Source organism: Sus scrofa, chromosome 12 (genome assembly GCF_000003025.6).
Source record: "Sus scrofa isolate TJ Tabasco breed Duroc chromosome 12, Sscrofa11.1, whole genome shotgun sequence".
Taxonomy (NCBI): domain Eukaryota; kingdom Metazoa; phylum Chordata; class Mammalia; order Artiodactyla; family Suidae; genus Sus; species Sus scrofa.
Window position 1 is genome coordinate 39197783 of NC_010454.4, and position 21143 is coordinate 39218925.

A 21143-nucleotide genomic window follows, 5' to 3' on the forward strand; every position below is an offset into this window, starting at 1 on the left:
CAAACTTTTAAGTTTAATTTTATATAGCTTAGCATATTTCTCAAGTATTTCTAAAGGTACTTCCAAGTAATACAACAAAATAAAGTAACAACAGGAACAAAAAATGAGGAATTGTGTCCCGGTTTCAAACATGGAAAATTCACCTTGAGTAAGAGGAAACTAATGTAACATTTTGAACATACTCGTGTAAATATCAGCATTCATTTAAAACCTTATTTCTGGTGAATATGTCCACAGATATTTTTAGGTAGAAAAACACTTTCAACGGATGTGAACGATAGCTCCGAAAGTTAACAAAAGGATTTGGATTTTAAAAGTTCATGCTACTTTGACAGATTGAGTTTTCTGGTTTTGTTTAAATTTCTTTGCTTGTGTTCATTTGGTGCGTCTAAGAAGCCTAACAAAATAGTGTATCTAACAGTGAAGGATTCCGTAAAAAAAAGAGTGAATTAGCTTAACCACTGGGAAGGTTAAAAAAAAAAAAAAAAAAAAAAAAGCCCAGGAAAACCCTATAAACAACATCAAATATTTCAGTCCGCATTAAGGGACTAGAGTTGGGGGTAAGATGGCGTAGTTACACCTTTACAGCTCTGATCACAGAATTCTCACGGATTCAAGAGCCCGGAGGTAGTTCGTTTTTTAAATTTGAAAATACAGCCGGCGATTACAGGTCCTCAACCCTGATAAACAGATCGGGAGAAGCGCGAGCCGGTATTGTGCTGCCGGAGCAGGTGTCAAGCGCCGGACCCCGGCGTCCGGCCGGCCCAGGACGCTCCTTCCCAAACAATGCCTCGGCCGCCCACGAACAGAGAAGCCCTGTACCCGGCTCAGATCGCCACGCTTCTTAAGAAACCTCAGCTGGCTTCTCGGGGGAGCAACCGACTTTCCAAAAGCCGCCACCGAACGCTAGCTTAGGGCCAGGGCCGCGACGGGCACCACATTACCCGCGACCTTCCTTTCTCGCTTTCTCTTCTAGGAGATGGAAAGAGCGGCTGGGCGCTCCCCAAAGTGACTTGCCCCGTGTTTTCTTTCCACCTTAGGGGAGCAGGGTGGGCCAAAAAAGGGTGTGCGTGCATCTGGACCTTGGAAGCCGACTGTGCGTTGACCCAGGGGACCGCCAGCGATTTCTTGAAAAATTACTTTAATCAAGTCGCCCACTCCCGAAGGTGCGGAAGGGAAGGCAGCACCCGCTGGGGAAAGGGGTCTGTCCTGAAATTCCCCCCAGCCGCCCCCAGCGGCGGTCCCGGGCCCCCCAGCCTCGCTCCTGCCCCCAGCAGCCGGCGTCTCTGCGCCGCGAAAAGCGCTGGGGTCCAGGACCCGGGGCTGGGCCTGGCTCTCCGCCCGCCGGGGCCTGCAGTGTCGGGCGCGGGGCTCGGCCTGGAGGGTTCCGCAACGCGGTGCTTGTGCGCCCGGAGCCGCGAGGAGCCCCGCGTCCTTCTTTCCTTCCCCCTCGAAGCCGCGTTTACAACTTCACCAATGAATAACCCGCCTCTCTGTTCAACCTAATCACGACTTTTTGTGTATCTTTCTGTTGATGATTTATAGAAATAAATTAATAACACCCTAACTCCACGTGCTGCAGTTTATATTACATCTCTGCCGCGTCCAGCCCGGCCCGGGGCTGGGTGGCGAGGGGCGCCCCAGGTCGCCTCCGGGCCTCCCAGGTCCTTCCAAAACCCCTCTGGGAAGCGGGCGCCTGCGGCCTGGCGATGGGCCTAGGCCCCAGGGGCCTGGGTGGCGGGCGGCGAGAGGTCGGCGGGGCTGCGGGGCCTCGGTCACCCTCCCCGCCCCTCTGGTGCCCCAGCCGCCCCTCTTCTGACCCCTCTCACCTTCCTGCACCCTAATCCGGCACAGGAGAAACCGCCGCTACGGGGGGAAACCGCGAGGGAGGAACCTCAAACCTACGAACGGCAGCAAAATACTTTTGGGAAATTAGAAAAAAAATCTAGAAATTCCCCTGACTGTTTTTGCTGAAGAGTAAGCTGCCAGGTCCCCAGGTAGCAAATTCAAATGCAAGGTCATATCCCATCCCAAACTGCCACTACCGGCGAGCGACTGAGGCTGCCCGGGCACGACTTTGCTGCTGGCCCTGCCTTGAGACCGCGGCGCTGAAGCGTCTGAGGCCAAGCGAGGGACTCGGTCCTCAAGCGGAGGGGCCGGGAGGGATGTGCGGTCTTAGGGAATCGCTCGGCTCCTTGGATAATTAGTAACCAGCTGTCAAAGGCCTAGGCCGGTCGGGAAGGCTTAGCAAACGTCCCGCGACCAGGAGATAGACCACCGGCCAGCCTGCCTGGATTCCCCGGGGACGCCGGGGTGTCGGCGGCGAGATCCGGATACGCCCTCTTTTCTCCGACCAAATCCGCTGCGAACTGGGGTCTTAGCCGCATTTACCCCTCTCTCTGCTTTGAAACGTGGTTTCTTTTGCCCCTTGCAGGTCCACTCTGACCCCGCAACGTGCACACACATTTCCTTTCGCAAATCTAAACCGGCTTTGGGGATTCCGGGTAATCCTGGGGCCTGACTCGGGCGCTGCAGATGGGAGTGCCTGCCAGAGAACTCGCCCCCCAGGACCCCGGCCTGTGTGCCCCCTGGCCCTCTGCAAAGAGTGGCAGGACGCTGTGCCTGAAGCCAGCCTCTGTCTTCCCGGACCACACAAGAGGCACCAAGGAGAAATGCTTGGCCTGGGGCTGAGGCGGGCCCTGAGAATCGCTGCGATTTCACTGCACCTACTCGCACCTTCAGCGGCATGGGCAAACCTCCGGGCAAAGGGCTCCACAGCTCGGGTTCTCCCAGGCCGAGCCCCAGCCCGCCCGGGAGGCCCCGCCGGTCCCGGGCACTGGCCTGGGCAGGGGATCATGAAGCCTCGGGGCTCGGGTCGTCCGGTTGAAGGACTGGGAGGGGTCCAGGTGTTGCGAGAGAAGCGGAGCGCCCCCCGGGGGACTTCTCTGGTGGGAAACAGGCTTGGCAAGAGTGGTCGGGCGCAGTGTCGTTCAGGCACAAGGCCCAGGGCTCAAGGGACTCGGGCGCACACTCCGCACCTGGGTCCGCGCCTACCTGAGCATCCGGTCCACCTCCGCCCGCTGCTCCGCCGCCTCCTCGGTGTTGAGCGCTTGCAGCTCCTTGAGGATCGGAGGGGTGTCATAGTCGTCCCCGTCCTCGGAGCCCTCGTCCCCGGACAAGCGGCCCTTGGCGTGGCCGTTGGTGAGAGTGTGGAAGACCGGCTTGGTGTCCGGCTCAGTCCCGCTCCCAGGGGACAGGGGCAGCGTCTCCAGCTTCACCCCGAAACTCGGGGATGGCAGCAACTCCTCCAAGGCCTGGACCAGCACCTCCTTGGTGACCCCGGAGCTCAGCAGGGCGCTCAGGAGTTCTTGTTGGAGCGACGTGAGCTTGGACACCATTTTCCAAGGACAGAAAAAGAAGGGGGTGAGGGGGTGGGTGGGTGGGTGCCGGTGAGGAGGGTGGAGGGGAGTTTCACAGGCGAACCCCAAGTCCAGGAACCCCCTCCACCCTTTAGCCTCCAGACACCTGTTACTCCCCGGGGTCCCGGAGTCTCCTCCGAGAGGAGTCAGAAAACTTCTAACTTGCCATGATCGCCACCATTAGGCCATATAAGATATGCAAATTAGTGGGGAGGGCCTGGCTTTCGGCAAGATGCAAATGGCGTGGGGAGGGGGGAAAACCGAATGAGGGAGAACCCGAGAGGCAGACCTGGAGAGCTGGAGACCCGGCCGGGAGCGGGGCTGCCAGGGTCCATTGTACTCACCCCGGGGGGCTGAAGGCCTTCTTGCACCGGTTGTGTTTAGCAGCCAGACTTTAGCTGAACTTTGGACTTGTTAAACAAGTCGTTTGCAGCCTAGTGTGGAAGGCTCCGGGACTTTTCCACCAAGCTGCGAGTCCGCCTTTAGTCCGCAGAGAAGAAACTGTGCTTCGGGGTTCAGGTGAGAGCTAGAGGAAGTTGGGGTGCTCTTGGAAGAAGGAGATGGAGGAGAATGCGGAGAGCAGAGATCCTCCGAGCCTCCCCGAGCGACGCAGGCCGTGGGCCGGGAAAGTCAACCGCGCGCGGAGGAGAAACTGACCGCAGGGGGACGGACGCGGAGACCCGGGGGAAGGGGGGCGTGTTAGGTTGTGGATCGCAGGGGCTCCACGTAAGCTCTACCTGAGTTACCGCTCTGCGGACCCCAGGCTCTCACCAGCCGGGTCTGGCTGTTTAGATTTGCAGAACTGCTGGCCCCGGAGCAAGCGGGGAGGAGGCACCGACTAATTTATGGCCAGAGGGAGTAGCCAAAATTGAGCTCCCCGAGCCCCGGGCTGCACCGCACCCAGCCTAGCCAAGCCGCCGGGGAGCTGGACGCCTGAGCCACTGGGCCCTCTGGCTTACACCCAGAATATCCAAGCACCTCGGCTTTGGCGGCAAAACTAGTATCGCAGGGCCTCCTTTCTGGCAGTGAAAGCAAAGCTCGGCCTGCAGTTAGATGGATAGTTGGAGCCGCCTGTCCTCCGGGCCTACTGATTTCTGCTTTTTTTCTGCAGATCCAGGACACAGCGGTTCCTGGGGTCAGGGATGGCGCTCTGCAGACTCGAGGTCACAGCAGCCGGCAGCCGTCTTCCATGCCAAGTTGGGAAGGTGCCCACAAAACCACTGAGGGAAAGGAGGTTTTTTTCCACTCCTGCCTGGCCCAGGAAGGAAGCTGAGAACCTTTCAACGCTATCGGAGTTTCACCTGCACCGCCCTGAGGCGTCAGGGTGAAAGAAGGATGCGGGAGGCACACCCAGACCCTCCAGGCTGGCCCAGATCTGCAGAAGAAGAGGGGAAGGGGCTTTTTAGCATGGGTCGCTCACAGGCCTATAGTTCCTAGGGCAGAGGACACTCCCTTACCGGCCCCCTCTCCCACCACGCCTGAGGTTCATCATCTGTGAAATACTGATACTCAAGTGGGGGGGGGGGGTCCTGGGTGTCGTATACCTTGAATGAGAACACCTGTGAGACCCTGTCGTCTGGTGATGGTGTTCAAACTTTTCCTTCTGGGAAGGCAGGAAGCCTGTTCCCGGTAGTAAAAAGCTAGCCCCTCTGGAGGCTTAGGGTTCTCAGAATCAGGCAGCTCCAGTGCTGGGGTTGGCGACCAGGAGATTAAAGACAACCTTTCAGAAAGAACAGGGAATTTGTGAAGGAGCTTCCAAGCAAATTCACCTTCCTTTCCCACCTTTAAAAGACGATTAGGAGGAAGAGGGGAATTTCAGCATGGGTGGGGGTGGGGGTGGGGAGGGCCAGCAGCTCAGGATCAAATCCCTTTGCTGGCTGAGGGCTGAACCTCCAGAGGTGGCTGATCCAAGTCAGGCTGCTGAGCATCGAGGCTGCCTCTTACATCCAGGGTTTTCAACACACGCTGGGCCACCCACGAAAAACGGGTGGTTGTGTGCTTGGAGCTCTGGGGGAGGTTTACACCATCTCAGTGTCTTTCCTGGGAAAGGGGTCAAAATGACGATGGCCCTTCTTTTGACCTTATTGTCTTCTAGTTTATTGTGACATATGGCAGTCCCTTGCCCTCACCATTCGGCCCAATGAGAGAACATTTTCTGCCCACCTAGCTCCCCTCAACTGGGATAATGAAGTGTTCGGAGTAAATGTCCCCGGAGAACAAACTCTTTGTCTCTCATTTGCTATCATGATAGAAGCAGTCAAGTGTCATGAAGATCGGTTTCTGTGTTTAGCTGGGAAAAACCCATTAAAAAGCCAGCCATCACTTCCCTTTTAACAACAAAGCTTTGATTTGCAGTTCCGACTACCATGTGCCGCCCAGTCGGATTCTCAAGCTTCCTTATCTCTCAAAATTCAGGTGTCAGCAAACCCGTTCTTCCCCCTACCCCCAGCCAACTCTGTGAACATACAGGAAGTTGCACAGAATACGGGGAAACTTCCTATGCGTGTCCAGGTAATCTGACCATTCACACCCACCAACTTCCTGGAACCCTCCTGCCCAGATCTACCTTGTCTGTACCTTCTGATCAATATGGGTCGCCAAGTAACTGCAACTATAGATCTTGAGCGGATCCAGTATCAACCCTTTCCAATGGAAATTTAAAAAGAAAAGTATAAATATCTCAACAGACAGACCTTCAGGATGTGGGTCACAAACGCGAACCAAACGGGTTCTAAAACCCTTTGGTTAAGCTTTCCCCAAATTGAGGAAGCCAGAGTATAGCTGGAATACTCTTGTTTTTGCTTCCCACGGGATCTAGTAGTGATGGGCTGCTATGATGGCCCCATTTTAGTATTAAATATTTTTACATTAAAGTATAGCTGATTTACAGTGTTAGGCCATTTCTGGCTGTATAGCAAAGTGACTCAGTTATACATATATATACATTCTTTTTTATATCTTTCCCATCATGATCTATCCCAGGAAGAGCCCCTTAAAGATGGAGAAATAAGATACAGGGCATTTTGAGGAAGTGGCTTGGAGTTACTGTAATAAGTTAATGGAAGGGCTGAGATTGGGGCTCCAGACTTTTGAGCAGGGCTTTAGGATGAAAGAGGAAAAGCTTGTCCTACTGCTTTGGGAGATGGGAACTTTAAAGGGGGAAGTCTGCTGTGATTTCGGAGCAGAGCATAGAGGGCAGATACTGGAGTCAAACAGACCTAAATCTGAGTTCTCTGATCTGCTAACCAGCTGTGCATCTTGGGCACGTTATATATAATCTTTCGGATCCTCAGTTTCCTTAGCTGGAAAATGATAATATTGTGTTTTTTTTTGTTTTGCTTTGTTTTTTGTCTTTTTGCCTTTTCTAGGGCCGCTCCCACAGCATATGGAGGTTCCCAGGTTAGGGGTCGAATCAGAGCTGTAGTCACCGGCCTACACCAGAGCCACAGCAGTGTGGGATCTGAGCCAAGTCTGCAACCTACACCACAGGTCACGGCAACGCCGGATCGTTAACCCATTGAGCAAGGGCTGGGATCGAACCTGCAACCTCATGGTTCCTAGTCGGATTCGTTAACCACTGCTCCACGACGGGAACTCCCAAATCCCAAGATTTTCTGTGGGAAATGCCACCCCTGGTCCAAGATAATTTAAAATCCACTTGGCTCATTACTCTAGGAAGGTTTTCCGGGCTCCGTCTAGGAAATCTCACAAAATGGCAAACATGGTTCCCAGGGACCCAACCTCTCCTGTAACGTCACAACATGAGTGACATTTCTGTGCTGCTCTTGGGCACACAGACTTTCCATGGTGACCCTGATTTGTGTACACCAGGGAGAGCCTGTCCCCTGCTGCTCTACTCTCTAAGGCTTTCTCATTAATTCAGGAGCATCTCTAGAAGGCCTGGGAATGAAATCCTCCCTAGAGGAAAACATAAATGCTGCCCACCCCTCGTCTGAAGGAGGTGGGGGGCCTTAGCGTTAGATAGCATTGCAGCCTAGAGATCATTCTAGACTGTGGCGTTAGAGCCTGAGAGTCCCGTTCTGGATATAGCACCCTTTTCTGGATACCCTTCACCTCCCCAAAGCCTTGGCTGAGCACCTCCTCTGAGTCTTCCTTTGCAATATGGCCAATTGGCCTGGATGGCCATTTAAGTTCCCAAACTTTCCTATGACTTGAAATTCTGAAATTACCAGGGTGTCCCTTTCCAGGCCTTTGGGCAGTTGATCCTTGAGCGCAGGCTGGAACTCTGGGTAGTGCTGAACATGGGACTGTTGAAAAAGACACCATGGACTGTAGTAAGTTCCAAGAGGGCGGGGATCACCTTACTCTTCAGTGCCTGGAGAGGGGCCTGATCCATAGAAGATGCTCAATAAAACACTCACTGAATAAACTGAGGGGTGACCATCCCTGGATGATGCCATTACGGATAATTTTATGTCCTTATTTATACCCCTTGGTTTTCCAAGTTGTCAGCAATGAAGATATAGTTTAATGCCTTCCCCAGACACAAAAGGGTATATACTGTGTGACTCCATTTATCTTAAGTTAAAAAAGCAGGAAAAACAAATCCATGGTGATAGAGGTTGAAATTGAGGCTAGGAGTTCCCCGGTGGGACAATGGGTTAAGGATCTGGCATTGTTGTTACAGCAGCTTGGGTTGCTGCTGGGGCAGGTTTGATTCCTCATCCCCAAACTTCTGTGTGCACCTCAGATGCAGCCAAAAAAAAAAAAAATCTTTTTTTCTTTTTATGGCTGCACCTGCGACTTATGGAAGTTCCCAGGCTATTTCACTGGATCCAAGCTACATCTGTGACCTTACACTACAGCTTGTGGCAACACCGGATCCTTGACCCACTGAACAAGGCCAGGGATTGAACCTGCACCCTCACAGAAACTACATTGGGTTCTTAACCCACTGAGCCACAGGGGGAACTTGGGTTAAAATTTTTTATTTAAAAAAATTTTTTTTCTTTTTTTTCTTTTTGCTTTTTAGGGCTGCACCTGTGGTGTATGGAAGTTCCCTGGCGAGGGGCTGAGTCAGAGCTATAGCTGCTGGCCTATGTCACAGCCACAGAAACGCAAGATCTTGCAGTGTCTTTGACCTACACCACAGCTCATGGCAACATTGGATCCTTAACCCACTGAGCGAGGCCAGGGATGGAACCCACGTCCTCATGGATACTAGTCAGGTTCCCACTGAGCCACAGTGAGAACTCAAAAAAAAAAAAAAAAAAACTTTTTTAATAAAATAGAATTGAGGTTACTTTGGGAGATGTACTCCCAGGGGCAGATAATGGGGGAGCTTTCTGGGTGCCAGAAAATTTCCCTACCCTGATGGGGACGGTGGATCCATCACCAGCCTGCACATTTAGGATCTGTGCATGTTGCTGTAAATGACAACTTAGCAAGAAGTAAATAAACAATTCCCAAGTGTAAAATGTAAACAGTGGCAGCCACCTCCTTACTGCCCCCCTGTGTACTGGGACAGGGGATGAGGGTGGGGGAGGGGTGGCCTCACACATCCGTTCCCATTTGCCGTGTAGAGTTGATCACGACGAAACGTACAGACTAGGGATGGGCAAATGTTTTCTAAAAAGGGCTAGACAGTAAATATTTTAGGCTCTTGGAGCTTATAGAATCTGTCACCCCTATACCACTCTGCCATCATAGACAATACATAAATGAATCGTGTGGCTTTGTTCCAATAAAACTATTTCTAATAACAACTGGCTGCCTGGATTTGGCCTGCGGGCTACAGTGCATGCACCCTTGAATAAAGCAGCTGTGGGGGTGGAAACCCATATGCCTGCGAGGGCCCCGAGAGGCATCTCACTTCACTTCTTCATCTTTCGGATGAGGAAGCGGAGGTAGGGAGGGGAAGTGACTTTCTCAAGAGGAAGATCCTGGCTCTGGAGTCAAATAGACCAGCGGCTCGTGGGTGTGGCTTTGGGCAAGTTACTTAATTTCTTTGAGTCTTTATATTATCACCATAGGTCAATGATGATAATAATGGAATGTCTACCTTCCAGGGTTAAATTAGACGACACAGAAAAACACCTTGCAGGGGGGCTGGCACAAGCAGGGCTTGGTTTCAAGTTTCTTGGTTTCTTTCTTTCTTTCTTTCTTTCTTTCTTTCTTTCTTTCTTTCTTTCTTTCTTTCTTTCTTTCTTTCTTTCTTTCTTTCTTTCCTTCCTTCCTTCCTTCCTTCCTTCCTTCCTTTTGTCTTTTTAGGGCTGTACCTGAGGCATATGGAGGTTCCCGGGTTAGGGATCTAATGGAGCTAGAGTTGCTGGCTTATGGCACAGCCACAGCAACGCCAAATCCAAGCCACGTCTGTGACCTACACCACAGCTCATGGCAACGCCGGGTCCTTAACGCACTGAGTGAGGCCAGGGATTGAACCTGCATCCTCATGGATCCCACCCAGTTGGGTTCGTTACTGCTGAGCCACAATGGGAACTCCACCAAGTGCTTTCTTAATCAGAGCACATGGCTCCTGGGCTCCCTCCTGCCTCCCTGTTCTCCCTCCTCCTGGAGGCACAGCTTGTGGTGTAAGTTCACTGACAAGTACCACCAAGCGTCTGCTCCCTGTGAAGTCCTTCGGGGAGAGCTGTGAGCTCATGACAAATGGATACAGGAGGATCTCAAATCCTACCAACCCCAGACCTCGGCTTCCTCTCTAGAAATCCCTTCCAGGTTTGCACTTTTATTTCCCAAACAAGCAGCTATCAGATGATCTTTGCCAGGAAAACTCCTGAGGGTAGAGGAAGGTTTTCTCCTTTTGATTCCACAACCCACCTCCTTCTGCTGGGTCATTTTTAGAAATAGGGTGTTCCCAGGAGCTTGTAAAAGATTAAATTCAAAACTAGTGACCTAGTATGATATTAAACTAATAAATACTACACCTGGCCGAGAGAGCCTTCACTCCAGAGCCATAATCTATCCCTTCTACGACTACGCTGTGAAAGGTGAGCTTGGCAGTGGGCCCAGCACACAGCAGGGGCTCCATAAGTGTTTATTGAATCAACGATGCTGGCCAGGCTAGTGTTCAGGAAAAAGAGAAAAGCGATAAAAGCTTTACTAAGATTTTTTGGAATTTTGTTTTCAGATTAATATTCAGAAAAATGTTAGCAAGCCATCCCTGCTCTATGCTCCCCTGTATCCCTCCCACAAACCTGTGAGCAGGGCACCGGCAGCCCTGCTTTCATGATGAGGCAATGGAGGCTCCAGGATGGTAAGGATTGGCCCAAGGACTCTCAAGTGGTTCAAGGAGTGGAAACTTGGCCTTGAACTGAGGACCCCCAATCCCAGGTGAGTGCCTTCCTTCTGGCTCTTTTGCATCTTCCAAAACTAAACAGAGGGAGGAGCCCATAGAAGCATCCTGAAGTCTCAGTGCAGAGAGAAATCATGTGTGTGTGTGTGTGTGTGTGCACACGTGCACGTGCACACACACGTGTCAGAGAGAGATAGACTGAAGTCTTTCCTGTCTAGGGAGGTGCCATGTAAAGAGCTCTAGCATTTGCGCAGGGCTTTGTGGCTGTGGTATGCAAAGGGCTTCCTCCTTTCACCTGATCTTCAAAATAATCTTGCAAAGGACGCAAGGCAGTCATTAATATTCGTATTTAACAGATGAGGAAACTGAGGCTCAGAGAGGAAAAAGGTCCCCCCGAAGCTTCCAGAACCACCCTCTATTGACCCAAATCTTCTGAAGCTGGACTCCACTGTTGTCTCCACAATAACGTGCAGAAGGTGAGCCCAGAAACAGATACAAGATCTAAGAAAAAGACACAGTTGGGAGTTCCTGTAGTGGTTCAGTGGAAATGAATCCAACTAGTAACCATGAGGTTGCAGGTTCCATTCCTGGCCTCACTCAGTGGGTTAAGGATCCGGAGTTGCCATGAGCTGTGGTGCAGGTCACAGACATGGCTCAGATCCTGGGCTGCTGTGGCTGTGGTATAGACTGGCAGCTGTAGCTCTGATTTGACCCCTAGCCTGGGAACTTCCATATGCCATGGGTGTGGCCATAAAAAGCAAAAAAAAAAAAAAAAAAAAAGGCACAGTAAGTAGCCCCTTTCTTATCCTGAAGTCATTCTCAAGGGGTAGACAAGCTGGAAGGGTGCCAGGAAAAGTGTTGGGTCCAGGCCCAGAATTAGAAGCGCTACCCACTTGGGGTCACCTTGTGCATCCTCTCCTCCCATGGGGGACCCGCCCCTGCCCTGCCTGGTGGTATCTGGTCAGGAGTGCCATCCATGACATGCCCCCTGAGCACAAGAGTGGCCAGCGGGCCTCACGCTGAGGGATGACCACTGTCCTCTTTCAGGCTCTGGTGACCAGACCCAGACCCTGCTCCCAGGCCGGGGGGAGAAGAGTGTGCAGGCAGCTGAGTCAACGCAGCACAGCTTTATTGAGCACCTACTGTGTGTCAGGCACTCTGGTAGGTGTCTAGCACTGTCGGGATGATGAACACAATTCACTTCCGACTCTGAAAGGGTTGGTTACGGAGAGAGAGATGGACACACGCACACTCACTTCTCTTGCCAGACAGGCCGGAGCAGGCTGTAATCACGATGCCCATTGCTTCACATAAACCATCTCATTTATTCTTCATAGCAGCCCCATGAGATGGTACAGTGATTTCTACTTTTAGTTTTCTCAACTGATGCTCGGAAAGTGTGAGTTACAGAGGGCTTGCCTTGCTCTTACTCAGTTGCGATTCAGCAATGTCTGGCTTCAAACATTTTGTTTGTTTGTTTGTTTTGCTTTTTAGGGCCACACCTGCAGTATATAGTAGTTCCCAGGCTAGGGGTCAAATCGGAGCTACAGCTGCCAGTCTACACCACAGCCACAGAAACACGGGATCCGAGATGCATCTGTGACCTACACCACAGCTCACAGCAATGCCGGATCCTTAACCCACTGAGCGAGGCCAGGGATTGAACCTGCATCCTCGTGGATCCTAGTCGGGTTTGTTAACCGCTGAGACATGAAGGGAACTCCTGGCTTCAAACCTTTTCTGTACCTGCCCAGAGGAAGAAATCATAGGGAACTCAGCGTGAGCTTGGAGTCAAGCTGATCTGCGTTGGCAACCGTCTCTGCTGCTTCCTAGATATGACCTTGGGCAGGTTGCCTCTCTGAACCTCACTTTCTTCATCGGTGCAAAAGAAAGCAGTACAGAATTCAGCAGGAAAGATAATATATGTAAACTGTCTAACTCAAGGAATAAACAGAAGCAAATGCTAATGATAATCTGGGAAGCAGCCAAGTTCTGCGGGGGCTCAGAGCCCTGGGAAGGGAGGTAGGACTTTTCCACGAGACCCCAGAGTGCAGAAAGAAGAGCTGAGCGAAGACCTGCAGGCATGAAAGTAGGTGAGGAGGTGATGGGGGCAGAGGGCGAGCTGAGCTCTCTGTACCACGGAGGGAGTCTTGCTAATGATGATGCTGGTGAGTTAGGGTAGGGTTGATCCTGAGCCAACCCTGGAGGCCAGGCCTGGGGGCCCAAATTGCGCTCCTTAGGCAACAAGGAACATTTGAACGTTTTCAAAGATGTGTGTTTGTGTGCATGCGTGCGGGTACGCTATTATTGAATTTGTTGTTTAGATTGCTTACAACAGGAACAGTAGTAGTGCTATTTCTGAAGTGCCTGCATCGCTGTGCTAGATGATTTCTGTATCTCCTTTAATCATCACAGTTCTCTGTGGCCAGTGTCATTATCTTTATTTTATGGAGCCGAGCGAAGTAATTATAAATAGGAGGACCCTGGAGCCAAAGTGCCAGGATTCAGACTTTGGGTCCACAATTCAAATTGCCTACACCTCCCTGGACCTCAGCATTCCCATCCTTAAAATGGGGATAAAGAGAATATCTACCCAACGGGGAAGTTGTAAAGAGTAAATGAGTTAGGAATTCCCACGGTGGCTCAGCGGTAATGAACCCAAATATTCTCCACGAGGACATGGGTTCGGTCCCTGGCCTCACTCAGTGGGTTAAGGATCTGGTGTTGCCGTGAGTTGTGGGTAGGTCACAGACTGGACTTGGATCCAGCATTGCTGTGGCTGTGGTGTAGGCTGGCAGCGGTAGCTCTGATTTGACCCCTAGCCTGGGAACCTCCATATGCTGTGGATATGGCAGAAAAGACAGAAAAAAAAGAAAGAAAGAACATCCCTGATTATAAGAGAAATGCAAATCAAAACTACCATGAGATACCACCTCACACCAGTCAGAATGGCCATCATTAATAAGTCCACAAATAACAAATGCTGGAGGGGGTGTGGAGAAAAGGGAACCCTCTTGCACTGTTGGCGAGAATGCAGGCTGGTACAACCACTATGGAGAACAGTTTGGAGATACCTTAGAAATCTATACATAGAACTTCCATACGACCCTGCAATCCCACTCTTGGGCATATATCTGGACAAAACTCTACTTAAAAGAGACACATGCACCCGCATGTTCATTGCAGCACTGTTCACAATAGCCAAGATATGGAAACAACCCAAATGTCCATTGACAGATGATTGGATTCGGAAGATGTGGTATATATACACAATGGAATACTACTCAGCCATAAAAAAGAATGACATAATGCCATTTGCAGCAACATGGATGGAACTAGAGACTCTCATACTGAGTGAAATAAGTCAGAAAGACAAAGACAAATACCATATGATATCACTTATAACTGGAATCTCATATATACAGCACAAATGAATGTTTCCACAGAAAAGAAAATCATGGACTTGGAGAATAGACCTGTGGCTGCCTGGGGGGAGACAGAGGGAGTGGGAGGGATCGGGAGCTTGAGGTTAACAGACGCAAACTATTGCTCTTGGAATGGATTTACAGTGACATCCTGCTGTGTAGCTTTGAGAACTATGTCTAGATACTTACACTGCAACAGAACAATGGGAGGAAAAAGTATGTATACATGTATGTGTAACTTGGTACCCATGCTGTATAGCAGAAAAAATAAATAAGAAAGAAAGAAAGGACATGAGTCAATGCAGGTAAGGTGCTTAGAAAAGAGGCGGCTGTCAATAGCTCTGAATACTTCTTAGCTGTGTCGAGTGTCACCCATACGGAGGACACAGCCCTGCGTGTTTTAGGGTGAATCTCCTTCTGGGAGCCTTTGCTCTTCTCCAGGCAGGTGAGTGATGGTCTGCAGGGAGGCAGGAGCAGAGGGGACGGAAACCAGAGCAGCAAGGAGGGTCACTGCAGAAGGAGCCTCTTCAAAGAAGCTGAGGGTGCTCCCAGCACCCACCCAGCAGGGCCTCGGGCCGGCGCGGCATGCCCAGCACCTTGGAGGAGGCCGAGAAGTCCAGCATCTTACCAGGAGCCACAGCAGGGTGAAGGGAAAGTCGAGAAACAGTCTAAGAATCGAGACCCCCACCCACCCACCCACTTCCGCTGCCAGCGCTTTGTGAGTTTCCACTTCTGCACCTTCTCACCTGCTGTTTCCAACACCTAGAAGGGCACTTTCCAGCCAAACCCGATTCCACTATTTTCCTGAAAACTTGGTTCAAAATTTATGAGCTGCAGGGATCTTTCCCGATTCGTTCTGTCCCTTCTAATAATCATTTCCCCTGGACCCTTCTGGGATCGGCTGAGGGGCTGACCCCCTTAGGAAGGCCCCGCCCCCAGCTCAGGCTCAGTTGTTCTCAGCCAAGGTTGGTTTGGCCCCTCGGGGAGATGTGCCAATGATTGGCCAGGCTAGCTTCATGGGTGTGCTTGGGGTTTAATGCTCTGTAGTTTCCATAATTATTTAATTAATTTATTTTTTGGCTGTGCCCGTGGCAGGTGGAAATTCCTGGGTCAGGGATCGAACCTGTGCCCCAGTAGTGACCTGAGCCACAGCAGTGACAAAACCCAGTCCTTAACTTGCTATGCCACTAGGGAACTCTAGTAATTTTGTTTTTGAACTTTTGTAAGGGTAGCCTGATGAGACAGGGGAGCACGTGCAGGGTGGGGGTGGGGCGTTGCTTGGGGCCTCAGCTCACCAGGCCCCATCTCCTGTCCCCTCCCTGACTTTCTGGGGAGGGTTTTGGGTTTCAGCTCCTGGCCCCACCAGGCTTCCTTCTCTCTAAGTCCCATCCAGTTACCACCACTACCTTCTGCACCCTTAGGGGGCCTGATGTGGGCATGGGGAGTTTGGGTTAGGGTGCTGGAGCCCCATGACACATCAGGGGCATGGCGGTGACCATCCCTGACACAGGCTGGCAGTGCCTGTCTGTCACAGGTTGGCCCTGGGAAGGGGAGGGGCTTGTCTTCACTGTCTTGACTTCCTTGCCTTCCGCTGGGGCACCGTGCATTGGTCTGGTGGCTGGTTGAGGGGGCACCTGCAGCTGGTGGGCTGTGTGCCTGTGTGTGTACTGAGTCACAGAGTGGGGTCCCCAGACACTAACCCTGTTAGCCCCCCAGGGAATGCAGCATTAAGTAGGAAATGAAAGGGGAGGGGTCGGGGGAGAGAGAGAAAACGAGAGAGAGGATAGATGACCAAAGATATGAAAAATCTTTGGTATGACATTTTTCCCCCTGTTTTTGAGCAAGGAGCCTCAGGTTGTCATTACTTAGGTAGCTTCTCCTGAGAGCTACAGATGTGGTTTATTGTCATGGCTGGGGGCCGTTACGGTCCAGGTGGCAGAGGCCGGGGATGCTGCTGAACATCGTACAATGCACAGGACCTTACCCACAGCAGAGAGGGGCTGAGGCTGGGAAATCTGGTCTGGTTGTTCCCCCTCCCTGCCCCCGGCATTCTCTGTGCTCATCTCTGTCCCAGTTCTTGGCCCATGTCGTCCGCATGGCCTCCCGATCTGTCTAGACCAGAAGCCCCTCAAAGGCTGGGTGCCTGTTCACTAATCTTTGTGTTACCAGAACCCAGTGCAGTGGCGTGTCGGCACATAGTAGGTCCTCAGCACTCCTGGGCTGGGCTGGCTGGCAGGGCCTAAGAACCTACCTGATCACATTGTAACCTATTTCCTTATGTGTTGTAGGAAACATGAAAACAGCTACAGCTATTCCAAGGCGTTATATGATTGTATGCTTTCTCATCCCTAAGTGGATTCTAACTCCTTATAGTACAGGAAACAAATTTTCTGCACCTTTTGTGTTGCTCTGTGCTGCTCAAGAACAGTGCACTGCAGGCCACAGCCACCTGGGGAAAACTTGGTTACTAACTCCGTGAGCTCTGGGCTCCCTCCACCTTTCTGTGTGGCCAAGGCCCAGAATACACTCACTTATTCATTCAACAAACATCTACTAAGCATTTACTGTAAGTGAAATGCTGGGGATTTAAAGATGTGAAAGATACAATTCCCATCCTCCAGGGGTTCAATCTGGCCAGGGAGTCAGAGGTTGTTTCAACCCGGTGTCGTTAAGCATCGTGGCGGCTGTGACATTAGCCTTCAGAAGACCAAGGATGAAAAATAAAGAGATGATCCAGTTACCTGATTTCTAACAGAATCCCCTTAAGTGATGTTTGGTCTAACTCAATTATTGGCAGCCTGTGGTTTCTTGACTCATAAGTACCTAACTGTGTCAGGCACTATTCTTGATACTGGACATGCAGCAGCGGCCAACGAAACAGACGAAGGCTTTGTTTCACTCCAGCGGGGGTGGGGGACAGACAACCAAACCAGTGAGCAAGTGAGGGCATAGTGTGTCTGATGATGGCTCGGTGGAGAGAAATCACGGGCAGGGGGAGTGAGAGGGCAGTGGGGGGGACACGATCACAAGTGACAGGTGATGGGTCTTCCCAGTGGAAGACTTTTCAAGTCAGTGACTCAGCACTCCTCCAGATGCCAAGCCTCCCCTTACCCCCCAACAGCCTAGGCCCTGTGTGTGCCCAGAAGTCCCCTCTGAGTGTAGTCAAAGCACAGTTAACAAGGATGAGCTGAATCAAGTGTTTGAGTTTAAAAATCAACTAAATTTTTAAGGGGCTTTTCTTTCCAGCCATGATCTGTAAACATGTTTCCCGATTACTCCTCTCAGTTAAAAGGAAAAAAGTTTGAGCACCGCAATCCCATTATTTGCATTAACTCATTAACTTCGCAGATGTGCTATTGTGCGGATATTCTGTGCTCATTGTAAAGCAAACAGGAAAATGAAAAGGCCATGGAGTTAACACAAGTGTAAAAATCAGACCTCGTATTTTTGTCCTGTACCCGTAACGTATCACCTTGCGTAACCCCTTTGGGACCCTGCTCATTTGCATGAAAGGACTGCATCTTATTTTATTTTTGGATAAGCAGAAACATGGCTACAGGTTAGCAAATGTCTGCCTCTTGGGATGTTTTTAAGATTTGGAAAAAAGGGGAAATTGATTGGAGGCATAGGATGAGAGAAAGAAAAAAGAAGAGCAAGGAGGAAAAGTGAGAAAAAGAGACAAGATGAATCAAATTGTAAAAGGAAAGGAAGAAAGATAAAAGGGAAGGAGGGAAAGAAGGGAACAGAGAGGATGAAAGGTAGGAAGGGAGAGAGGGAGGGAGGGAGGAGGAATGAAAGGAGGGAGGGGAGGCAAAGCGTAAGAGAAACCGTCCCCAGGCTTCCTTGGGAGCCCGCATTCTCCTTGCCCGGCCTTTGCCCAGACCTCACAGCCTTGTCCGAATGTTCCGTCACAGTCTGTAGGCTGGACCTTGGCCTCTTTCCACACATTCAGAATCACCGGCTAATGAAGTGGATATTGTTTTCTGGTCCATCTCTCTTACCCTATGGCTAGTTCCCCTCCATGCCCCCGCCCCAGCAGTGGTGTCAGGAGTGATGCAGAGGCTGACCGGTTCCCATCACTGTCCCGCACACCTCATTAACTTCTCCTTGCAGCTGCAGGGGACCAGGACCGATTAGAAAAGCCCACAGGCTCCTCAGAGAGCAGAGGGATGCGCACTTTCCCAGAAGTTTCCTGACCCACGCATGCTCTCCTGTAGGATGTGGGAGACAGTCTTCTGGGTTCTAAAGCCGTCAGGAGAGTCACGTTTGCAGCTCTTGGGGGGCTTCGAACACTTTTTTTTTTTTTTCTCTTTAGAGACTTAGTTTAAAAAACAAAGGAACAGGGGAGTTCCCGTGTGGCACAGCGGAAACGAATCCAGCTAGGAACCATGAGGTTGCGGATTCAATTCCTGGCCTTGCTCAGTGGGTTAAGGATCTGGAGTTGCTGTGGCTGTGGTGTAGGCTGGCAGCTGCAGCTCCAACTGGACCCCTAGCCTGGGGACCTCCATATGTGGCAGGTGTGGCCCTAAAAAAAATGAAAATAACAACAGCAACAAAGAAACAAATCTAAAATATAGGACAAACAGTGAATGTAACAAAAAAGAAGCAGACGTACCTAAATAGAGAACAAACTAGTGTTACCAGTGGGGAGAGGGAAGGGGGTAGGGACACCAAAGGGTAGGGAGCCAGGTGGGGCAAACCATTACGTATAAATTAAGCTACAAGAATATATTGCACAACGCGGGATATTTTGTAATCACTAAAAATGATTAAGATTGTGAATTTTAAGTTATATATATTTTATTACAATAAAAAATTCAGCTTTTTTTTTTTTTTTTTTGGTCTTTTTTAGGGCCGTACCCACGGCATATGGAGGTTCCCAGGCTAGGGGTCAAATCGGAGCTGTAGCTGCTGGCCACTGCCACAGCCACAGCCATGTAGGATCCAAGCCTCTTCTTTGACCTACACCACAGCTCACGGCAACACCGGATCCTTAACCCACTGATCAGGATCAGGGTCAGGGATCGAACCCGCATCCTCATGGATACTAGTTGAGTTCATTACCACTGAGCCACAACGGGAACTCCTAAATATTTTTCTAATCTATGTGAGTAGTCACTTAAAAAAACCCTTTGTTTCCTAAGTTACAAAATTAATAAACATCGCCATCTGATCCAGCAATTCCACTTCTGGGCATACACCCCAAAGAACTGAAAGCAGGAATATTTGTACACAAATGTTAACAGCAGCACTATTCTCAATAGCTAAGCCCGAGTGTCCATGGCAGATGGTGGATAAGCAAAATGTGATCTCTCCACACACTGGAATATTTCACAGTTTTAAAAAGGAAGGAAATGCCGGCAAACGCTACAGCAGGGATGCATCTTGAGAACAATGTGCTAAGTGAAAGGAGTCAGTTACAAAAAGACAAATACCATATGCTTCCACTTCTGTGAGATATTGAGAACAAGCAAATATACAGAGACAGAAAGTGGAGAGCCGGTTGGGGGGTAGGGGGAGTGGGAGTTATTGTTTAGTGGATGCAGTTTCAATTTTGCAAGACGAAAAAAGTTCTAGAGAAAGATGGTGGCTGCAGACCCCATGAATGTACTTAATACCACTGAGCTCTATATTCAACAATGGTAAGATGGTAAATTTTATGTTTGACCGCAATTAAAAAAAAAAACAACCCTGACAGAAATTACAAAAAATCAAAACAATGCAAACTGGAAAAAGTGAAAAGCAAACTTCCTTTCTCACTTTTTTACTATCTGCTTTCCAAACCCCAATCACTCTTTCTAGGCAATTGGTATTTAGTTTGTTTCCTTCGTGTATGCTCACACAGCTGTGTGTGTGTGTGTGTGTGTGTGTGTGTCCCTGATTCCTTCTTTTCCATTGTATATTCCTCAAGGGCTGCTAAGAGAAGCATTCAACCCCATGGGCAGGGGGAACAGATTGCTGAGTCTGAATTTCCGTTCCATCCCTTACTGAGTCTGACCACAGGCTAGTGATGTAACCTCTCTATATCTCAGTTTCTGCATCCGAAAATGGGCACACTCTTTTTTTTTTTTTTTTTTTTTTTTTTCCCTGTCTTTTTGGGCTGCACCCGTGGCATATGGAGGTTCCCAGGCTAGGGGTCCAATTGGAGCTGTCGCTGCCGGCCTACACCATAGCCACAGCAATGCTGGATGCTTAACCCATCGAACCTGCGTCCTCATGTATGCTAGTCAGATGCGTTTCCGCTGAGCCACAACAGGAACTCCTGAAAATGGGCACACTCTTACTGTGGGGTAATAAAAAGGAGAGTGTCAGACACTTGGTGCATGGGAAAGATACAGCGCAGGCTGAGTGTGGTTTTTTGTCTCTGGAAGTTTTTCCCTCGACCTGGGTTCTGCATGCAGTCGGGGTGCAGGGAAGTCTGTGCTTGCAATGGGTGTTCCATCTTTGCACAGAGGGTCTAGCTAAGAGCAAGTTACTACAAAGGTATTATCTTTGCCTTTCCAGCAATTGAGACGTGTCGTTACAATACAGACACCCTTTTCAAAATTGTAGCTCCCTGGAGTGAAAACTCATAAGGTAAATTTTAAGAAGAGGTGATGGCTAAATCCAGAAAATATTTAGGACCTGGAGCTGTTATATACGAAGATGCTAGGGTAGTGGATTATGGGAAGCACTTGGAGTCAAGAGACCCCACCCCAAGTTCAAGTTCTACCTCATAGACACATAACCTTGAGTCACACATACTATAAACTCTTTGAGCCTCAGTCTCTTTCCCCAGAAAGTGGACACCGTGTTACCCATCATATAGGATTACTGTGAGGATTAAAGTGACACGGTGTGCGAAAGTGCTTTGCAAACCACAAAGCTCTAAGCAGGTACAAATGATTATTACTGACTTTTTGAGTCAATGGATTTGTGTTAGTGTCTTGCTACACAGGCCTGTGCAGTACTGGCATCTTTATTTTTACTATTTATTTATTTATCTATTTATTTATTTATTGTCTTTTTGCCATTTCTAGGGCGGCT

General features: G+C 50.0%; 1 protein-coding gene and 2 long non-coding RNA genes across 7 annotated transcripts in view; 1 reads left to right on the forward strand and 2 right to left on the reverse strand.

The window, feature by feature from the left end:
* The window catches only part of HNF1B (HNF1 homeobox B), a 58513-nt gene extending 54664 nt beyond the window's left edge, over positions 1-3849 (reverse strand). For 2 of the 5 annotated variants that reach the window (XM_021066207.1, XM_021066205.1), the window contains exon 1: positions 3055-3608. In XM_021066207.1, coding sequence (XP_020921866.1) covers positions 3055-3398 — 344 coding nt within the window. In that variant the 5' untranslated portion in view covers positions 3399-3608. 5 annotated transcript variants of the gene reach the window in all.
* On the forward strand, positions 3664-5760 carry LOC110256041. The gene is made up of 2 exons (XR_002337218.1): positions 3664-3938; positions 4531-5760. It is a non-coding gene; the product is annotated as an uncharacterized LOC110256041 (long non-coding RNA).
* The window catches only part of LOC110256042, a 67606-nt gene continuing 51172 nt past the window's right edge, over positions 4710-21143 (reverse strand). Inside the window, exon 3 of the long non-coding RNA XR_002337219.1 lies at positions 4710-4794. This is a non-coding gene — a long non-coding RNA (uncharacterized LOC110256042). The remainder of the gene's footprint in view (positions 4795-21143) is intronic.